This window comes from Mercurialis annua, linkage group LG7, assembly GCF_937616625.2.
Source record: "Mercurialis annua linkage group LG7, ddMerAnnu1.2, whole genome shotgun sequence".
Taxonomy (NCBI): domain Eukaryota; kingdom Viridiplantae; phylum Streptophyta; class Magnoliopsida; order Malpighiales; family Euphorbiaceae; genus Mercurialis; species Mercurialis annua.
This window is the reverse complement of record NC_065576.1, coordinates 32,761,859-32,771,163: the sequence shown is the minus strand read 5'-3', so window position 1 is coordinate 32,771,163 and position 9,305 is coordinate 32,761,859. Positions and strand designations below refer to the sequence as shown.

Below are 9,305 nucleotides of genomic sequence, written 5' to 3'. Positions count from 1 at the left end.
TCCCCATCCCATCCCCGCGGCTATGGGGAAGCCTTGTCCCCATTTAATTAACGGGGATGAAATCATCCCGTCTCCATCCCCATGAAAATCCTCATTTTCCATATAATTTAATATAAATTTATAAATAATTTTATTATTTTTATAAAATATCTTAAAAAAATTATTATAAAAGATATTATTACCTTTTATGATATTATATATTTCTAATTAAATACATTACTAACAAATTAATTAAAATTATTTAAAAATATAACTAAGAGAAACGGGAATGGGCCCATGGGAGTGGGAACTATACTCCCAGTCTCCTTCCCATCCTTATGGATGGAGAATATTTTTTCTCCATCTCCGTACTCATGGAGCAATTAATAAAAAATTTTGGCCCGTTAGGGGCGGGTCCACATAGGAACGTAAATTTTTTGGTCCAGTGTCATCCTCTAAAAAGAAGAGAATAAATTTTTAAACGCAAAAGGTATAAAAAAAATCCTCGTAGTTTTTTAAAAAGGTGCACGACAACTCTTTAATTTTTTCTTGGTATAAATCGACCCTCTATTTCTTTTTAACAAAATAGCTCTTACGTCCAATAATTAAATAATATATAAAATTAAAACATTTATTAAAATAAATTGAAACACAATTAAACGAATCGAAACCTAATTAAACACTTCGAAATCCGATTAAATCAACCGAAACTTAATTAAACATTTCGAAACACAATTAAACTAATCAAAACACATCGAAACCCCATTGAATTTTTTTTTATTTTAATTTGTTTAGAACTCATCCGGGGGAGAATTCTCTGGTCGCCAGCCGGAGCAATCCCCTCCGATGGTATGCTGTTCTTCATGAATAGACCACCACTGGTATGTTCATGAAGAACAAAACCATCGATGGTCTGTTCTTCATGAACAAACCATTGAAGGTCAGTTCATGGTAAACAGACCATCGATGGTCTGTTCTTGAAGAACAAACCAAGCAGATCTGTTCTTCAAGAACAGAGCTGGTCTATTCTCCGCCAGTGGAGATTTATCCGGTCGGCGACCGGAGATTTCTATTAGGTTTTGATGTTTTCAATCAGATTTTAATTGGTTTAATTGGGGTTGAAGTGTTTATTAATGTTTCGAATGATTTAATCGGGTATTAATTTAATTTAAATTGGTTTTAATTTATAATTTTTTTTTAATTATAGATATTTAAATAAAGAAGAGGGTGAAAATAGTTAAAAAAATTATAAATATAAAATTGATAAGTATTTTAAACATTAAAGTTGTTTTTGAATTTTTCCCTATGTGCCACATCATCATTAAACTAAGATTTTGAACGGAAGGGCTTCTTTGTTTAATTTTAAAAGTTCGAGGATTGATTTGTACAAAAAATAAGTTAAAAAGTTGTCTTGTACTTTTTATAAAGTTCAAGGATTTTTTTTAAATAGATAAAAAGTGGATTGTTATTTTATCCTAAATATGATTAATTGTTAGCATTACACTTTGTGTTGTATGGCACTAGTGAAGAACATAACAACCCAAATTGTATATGATTTTTTTTTTTTTGTCGAAGGTAGAATTAAACTAAGTTAGATGGTAGTGTTAGTATTCATTTTTTAATCAGCCCACTGGCTGTCTGAGAGGTGGGTCGAACTCACGCCCTCAGAAACATGCAATGTGAGCATTGCCAACTAGGCCAACGCTCACTTGCAATTGTACATGAATTAAACAACTCAATGTGTACACGAAGAAAACATCTTAGTGTAAACTAATTGACTACAGCTAACTAGTTGATTCATTAATTTCTTGCATCAATGCATAGATCTTTGAAAGATCTAATGCAGACGAAAGGATTGAAATTCTATGAAAATTAGGGCTTTCCTTCCTTCATCTTGACTTGTAAAACTAGTTGTGACTTTTATATAAAAAATTAAATCAAGGCAAAATCCCAGTAGTAAAACCAAATCTGTAAATTTACTAATCTCTATCCCAAAAAATAACATCCCATAAAGTTTTTCAACGGAAGAAGATACTTAAAGTGATATATTACCCCAAGGATAACAAAAGTTGAAATGCAAAAAGTGCAAAATTTTCAAAAATCACATCAACAACTACATATAATAATTTAAGCACTCTTGTCAGCTTTGGAAGCTGTAGCAGCAGCTTGTCCACGAAGACGACCAGTCCTCCTTGCAGCAATAAGACCGACCTTTTGTCCAGGAGGAGCATCACGGCGAACAGTACTGGCATGTCCGATATGCTGGTGATTACCACCACCATGGGGATGCTCCACGGGATTCATAGCAACACCTCTAACCTTGGGCCAGCAGTTCCTCTTCACTCTGTACTTGTGGTATGCATTTCCTGCCTTCAACATAGGCTTCTCAGTTCTGCCTCCACCTGCAACTTGACCAACCATGGCTCTGCAACCACTTGGCACAATCTTCTTTGCTCCAGAAGGAAGTTTGACCCTAGACATCAACAATTAACAGTCGTAATCATCTTAGGATTTAATGGATTTATCAAACCAGCAGTCAATGACAAGAAAACATGTAAGCTGTATATAAAAAAAATTAGCTAGCATCAGTAAAAATACATAGCTTTCTCGAAGAAACATAGTAATTTATTCAGGCAGTAATTATATTCAGTGAAGTGCAGTTTGGCTTTAACAGACTTGCTACCAAAAATCAGCAGTACACAAATTCTATCGAAAAATTTACAAGGCAACAATTAAAAGCAAATATTGCTGCTGATAATTTTGTTAATCTGGCCAAACCAAAATTTAGCAACAGCTAGAATCGTGTAGTGTAAACATACTTGTAGTTCGCTGACAGAAAACACAAAATTTAATCATTTATTTTGCATGCTGGTCATTTGACATTAACTGAAAACAAAATGGCAGCTATATATTTTACTGGCTACGGTGATTTAGTATGGTAACTATTCTCAAGCTTCAAGCAGTTTAGCTGTATGGGTTCCCTTACTATTCGAATAGTATACTAACAACTACGTCTACACCTCCAACACATGAAAGCAACTATAAGGGAAAGATAATAATAATTTTAAGCAACCACCATTTTGAATTAAACAAAACCAAAAGCCAGTAGAACAATACATGCATGCTATCAAGACTCACCTCAAAATATTCTATTTTAGAAACTATATGGCCTTTAATATGAAATAGCGCCTTATACTTCATATATAAAATCACATCTATCAAAAATGTGGACAAAATCTTTACATTGGCAAAATGCACAGCCAGATATTGTAATATATTTGGTACAATGGATGTCTCCAATACCTAAATCAGAGCACCATTGCCATAAGACAATAAATATATAATTCACATACACCTCCAAGTGATAGGAAAATCTATAGTAATCAGAAGCAAGCAAGTACTAACTAAAATAAGAACTTCTTGTAGCCAAGATTCATTTAATTTTAGTTTACCTAACTCTTTGGCCCAACCCTCACTAGGAGTACCATTACTTGTTATTACCCAAGGCTCAAAAACAAGAAATGAAAGGCATCACATATACTGTTAATTTTGAAACTGTAGAACAGCCATAGATGCAGATACATTTTCATTAACAAAATCAACTAAGAGTTTGAAAATTGATAAAAAATAGTAATACTTCACTCAAATATGTGTCACTTAAAAGACTACAATTGTCTATTCTCTGTCACAACCTAAATAAATCTTTTTAAGGAAAGAAGTCAATAATCAACTACTACCTAACTGAAAGTCTAACTCAAATACTAAATTTTGGAATCAAATTATACTTAACAGGCTATTTCTAGGTAGCACGGACACCTCATTCAACTAACAGAAACATTTCGGACACTGACATTTCAAACACAAACTTCATTTTTTTTACCTACGAAACCTTAAAATAACACGGTTTCGCTGTGCTTCGATATCTAATATTCATAAAAGAACAATTAAAGTACGAAAACACAGACATTATACCATACCCAAAAAACATAACATTAACATTTCGAAGCAATAACTAAGAAACCAAAAGAAAATGAGGCAATACCGGGTAGTTCCGTTATCAGGATTATGACTAATAACAATAGCATAATCACCAGAACATCGAGCAAAAGAACCTCGATCACCGACATGATGTTCGACGTTACAAACGACAGCTCCCTCAGGAATTGATCTCAAAGGCAAAACATTTCCCACCATCAAATTAGCTTTCCTTCCACAGTAAACAAATTGCCCAGAATACATCCCTTCTGCTGCAACGAACAGCTCCTTCTGATGCTTGTAACGAAACGGATGCCTAAATGTTACTTTTGCAAGCGGGGCTCCACGACCCGGGTCGTGGATGATGTCGGTCACCACTCCTTTTAGGTACCCATTTCGCTCGCCGAAGTCCAGTGACCGGAACCGAGCAGGACCCTTCCGGTGGTGGGTGTGGGATTTGAATACGGAGCCTGCTCCTTTACGTTGGGCGCGGATTACACGACCCATTTCTGGTTTTTTTCGGGTTTCTAGGGTTAGGGTTTTGAGTGAGGCTGCGGCTTCAGGGGGTGATAAGGAAATGAAAGGAAACGGTATTTATGAAGAGGAGAGACAAAGAAATTGTATCTATTTGGATTAGGGTTGGGTTCGGATTAGTGAGCCCATGGACCTTTTTGATTGGGTTCTTGCTTCTAACATATTGTCATGGGCTTTTTTCAAAAGTAACCTAAGGGGTTATTTACTATAGATTTTGTACATAATATAAAAGAAATTTAAGAAAAAACTCCAATTTTTAAATTATTCGTAAAACCTGTCCGACAGTAAAAATGAGGAAAAAAATACCTTTTGTTTTTTTTGTTTTTTATATTTTTACTTCTATAAGTAATTTTTTAATTTTAATTCTTCATTCTTTCAAAATATTACTCTAAATCAGTAAGATTTCATATTTCTACTCTTTGACGTTCTTTCTCTTCATCTGTTTTGAGTATGTGTTCCTTCTCTTTCTCTTCTTCGAATATGTTTCTATGTTGTATAATTAACGGCTATCTAGCTTCGTAGTGATGGCACCGTTTAGTTTCGATATTCGAAAATTGTATGTTATATTTCAAAATCGGCTCTACGCTTCGTAGTGATGGCGTAGACACGATGACCGATTTCAAGGATCCATACAAAACCACGTATGAACCCTACGCTTTTGCTTTCCAATATGTATCAGCGTCCTGACATGAGTACTCATGGCATCGATGTTAACGGTTTTTTTGATCCGAGCAAGGTTCAATTGGTTTTTAAGGTCTGTATATTCCAAGACTATACTCTTTAGATTTATAGGTTGTAAATCTTCGTTTTCGCAATAATTGTTAATTTACTTTGACTTAACTATACCGTTTTGATTTAGTATCTCGCGTGCTACTGATTTGTATTCATTGATTACTAATTTAATTGACAGTAATTGTCGAAGCCCGCCTTTCTTAACACGAGATTGACTATTATTTAAAACATATTTACTTCAAATCTCAGTTATAAGAAAATCTGTACACGTCTTTATAGCAATTAAAACATTATATTTAAAGTTATTATTACTCAAACCTATGTGCATATGGTTCAAAACATATATACATATCCATAATCAAGTACAAACGAGTTTATAATACTCAAAACTTTAATGTAATTCAACTCAGAGATGTGGTCAACCTCTATATCTCAAGCTCAAATTCTATGCTTCACATCCCTTCTTTCTATAACAATCAACAACTGCTTTGTATTTGGATAGAATAACCATGTTGCATATAAAATCAAATATGTGAAGTGCCAAAGGTACTAAATCTACCTCAAACTTTTAATCCTCACTTTGTATCTTGCAATCTTTATAAACATGCTCACAAACTACTGACTTGCCCAATAGAAAACCTATAACTAAAGCATGATTCATCACACTCTTATTCGAGGTACGCACGATATGAATAATGATATAATAATAGAATGTCTTACACCAGAGTTAATTAAAACATAAGTATATTTAGACCTGTTCATGGGCTTGGATACCCGCCCAGGCCCGCACAAGCCCGGTGCTTAGGGCCGGGTTTAGGAAATGATTTTTTGTATCAAGCCTGGCTCGAGCCCGAGTCCGTAAAAAGCCCGTTATTTTATAGGCATGCTCGGGCTTTTATTTTTGTAAAAAATACATATAAGCCCGCCCAAACCCGACCCGAGGCTCCAAAAATATAGTGTTAGGGTCAGTTTTGGGTAGGAAATATATGAGCCGGGCTCGTGCTGGGCTTGTGCTTGTAAAAAAAATTAAAAAGTCCATCGGGCCCGGCCCGAGCCCGACTTATGAACAAATATAAGTATATCTACGAAAGATAATTAACCTACCATAAATAACATCCAAAGAAGTCGTTGCATATTGCTTAGTCATAACAAATACTTTAGGTTGTACAATAGGTTTAATAATTTGAGTACCTTGCACGGTTTTTGTTGAAATTGAGGCTTCACCTTCCATATTTGCATTAAAGCCATAACCTGGAGCAGACGTTCGATCACCTCTACTAGTAGTTACTTGAAAACCCCTGCCACGACTTGAGCTAAAGTATGCCATACTGGTACAATCCCTCTTAATATGTATTATGCCACCAAAGAAAGTTATAAATCTCTTCTTACTAACCACACTATCTACATTAGATGTTGGCTGCCTCACTGAGAAGTAGTTATCTTATGACTGAGGTCTTTGTGAACTAAACCATGACCATATGTTACCTTTAGATCCTCCCGTCACTGTTTTCTTTGGTTGAAATGAGCTAGTTCTTTTGCTGAATCCCCTTTGTTTCCCAGTCCAAATAGAAGTTTTTTGTTTACTCTTTTAGTCAAGCTCTTATCTCGGCTTTTCTTTTTCTATCGCCTTCTCTACCAAAACTCTAAATTGTGTACTTTCCTATAACGATAGCTCATACTTAAAAAACAATATGCATTCCCTCTTTAATTTTGTAACATTTTTTATAATCTTTAGGAATTATTTCTTTGGAAACTTATAAAGTTCTTAAAATTCATCAATATACCGTGTTTTGTCATTACAACTTGCTTTAGAGTAATAAACTCATTTTGCCTCTCTGCTTTGTATGTTTGAGTTAAATACTCCCTAGGGAATTCAATCCTGAAAATCTCCTAGCTCAACTGATCTCCCAATAGCAATCTGATCAAAGCAAACCATGCATCTGATGTATCATGCAATAAGCCGTAAACATTATTGACCTTTTGTGCATATGTTAGCTCTAAAGTGTTAAATGACTTCTCAGTAGCACAAAGCCATCTATCTACTTCTTTTAGAATTAAAAAATCCATGAAATTAAAGTGTCCCATACTTTTTGGCATGTTTTACGATATCCACAAGTTTTCTTCTTGTCTTGAGCTTGTAGACTAACAATGATAGTTTGTGCTAAAATAATAGGATCTAGGTTTAAGATAGGTATATCCGGGAGTGGAGGAGGGGAGTGGATTATAAAATCCTTAGGTCTAACATCAGACTCTACATTATGTATACTAGCTCTAGACTCAGTCTCATCATCTAGGTTCCTACACCGTTGGCCAACATTCTCATGTTGAGAAGCTCTAGCATCATGATAATAAGCTTCTATGGTTTTATAATCATAATACAAAATAACACATAAACTAAGAGTGAAAAGTCTAGAGGACCATAAAACTGAAGTTTTGGCGCCAAAATTGTCGAACCCCGCGTTTCTTAGCACGAGATTGATTATTATTTAAAGCATCTTTTCTTTAAATTCAGTTCAAAAACATATTCTATAAATAATTGAAATTTTAACATAAGAAACCCCTAATATGTCTTTATAACATTTACAATATTGTATTTATATACATATGGTTCGAAACTTATATGCATATAGATAATCAAGTACAAACGAGTTTATAATACACAAAACATTAATGAATCTCAACTTGGAAATGTGGCCAGCCTCTATCTCGAACTCAAATTACATGCCTGACTCCATCTATAGTCAACTATACTACATAATGCCCTGCTAATTGAAAAGTTGAAAAACAATTAAAATGAGGGAAAGCTCAGTGAATAGATATGGCAAGAGTAAAACCTTTATATACTTAAAGTATGTCATTAATCAATAAAGAATTGGAAAAACAAATGCACCAACACAAAACACATTGTAAAATCTGTTATAAAAGCATTTACGAATATAAACAGTATGAAAATGATTTATCTTTAAACATGAAATGTATTATGTATCAAAAATTAACTATAATCGTGATACATTAACCTGTAATAATAATTCATGCCATAAGTCTGTAATCAGGAATAAAACACTAATCTACAACATAACCAACATATCTAGATACACTTTACAGATAACCCTTTTCCGCCATTATAACGGCTAGACCCTTTTCTCTTTACCAACCATCTTTCAAGGAACCTGTGTCAAATGCGCATAGACACTCATAATATCTTAACTGTTTGTATAACTAATTCAACACATAACCAGTGTGTGAGCGGAGCAGGGTTTGGGGGGTCGCTCGCCTAGGCTTATGGTTGACTTCAGATCTGGAAAGGTTTGAAAAATGGAGTCTCCACCTATTTCAACTAGGAAATGACTTTTATACCGACTAGATAACCTTACTCGCTTATGGGTAAGGTTATCGTGCATCGGACCAAAAGACCGGGTTCGTGGACCTCCGCGAGATTCATGTGCTTGGTTTATCAGTTACTGGTTTTATTTACTAAACATATTCAATTATTCTCATCTCAACATACAATAGTTTTCCATAGGATATAGCGCTGGAAATGTAAACAAGTCTGAAAAGTAGTAAAAACATATGACACGCATATGACTCGATATAGACTGCTCATGCAAAGCAAGTAGCAAATACTCTTATGCATACATTTAAACTTGGCGGTTTTTAAGAAGTAATAGAATTATGGCTGATCTGGATTGATTACATGCACATAACCTAAAAACCGGGTTTCTATGTTTTGATTGATTTTATTAGGTGATCTTGAATGACTTATGCAACCATTTACAATTTTTTCTGGCAGTCCTAAGATGTCTAGATGATTAACTAGAATTTATTTGATTTAGTTAATTTAATGTGGTTAGTCCTTTAGCCTGTTAATATTTCTTTTGGCATGCTTTTGGAAAGCGGTAAACATTGTGAATGTGTTCACGGGCAGTTGGTATGCATACAAGGTGAAGAATACTTTTAAACCTCAGTTACTTTTGAGTACCTGGCACTTGCGCATTAGTGTGGTCAGAATTGATTCTCGAGAAGAACACAAAAGTTGTCCATATCATCAATACGGTTCTATCGGTTTGAACCGGGGTTGATTCCAA

The 9,305-nt window shown here is 34.5% G+C and overlaps 1 protein-coding gene across 1 annotated transcript; it reads right to left on the bottom strand.

Annotated features, from left to right (window-relative positions):
- Positions 1 to 1,936: 1,936 nt before the first annotated feature.
- On the bottom strand, positions 1,937 to 4,536 carry LOC126655852 (60S ribosomal protein L8). The gene is made up of 2 exons (XM_050350187.2): positions 4,022 to 4,536; positions 1,937 to 2,452 (listed from the first exon to the last, which is right to left on the bottom strand). The coding sequence occupies exons 1-2, from the start codon at positions 4,459 to 4,461 to the stop codon at positions 2,107 to 2,109; spliced, it is 786 nt and encodes a 261-aa protein (XP_050206144.1). The 5' UTR covers positions 4,462 to 4,536; the 3' UTR covers positions 1,937 to 2,106.
- Positions 4,537 to 9,305: the final 4,769 nt, after the last annotated feature.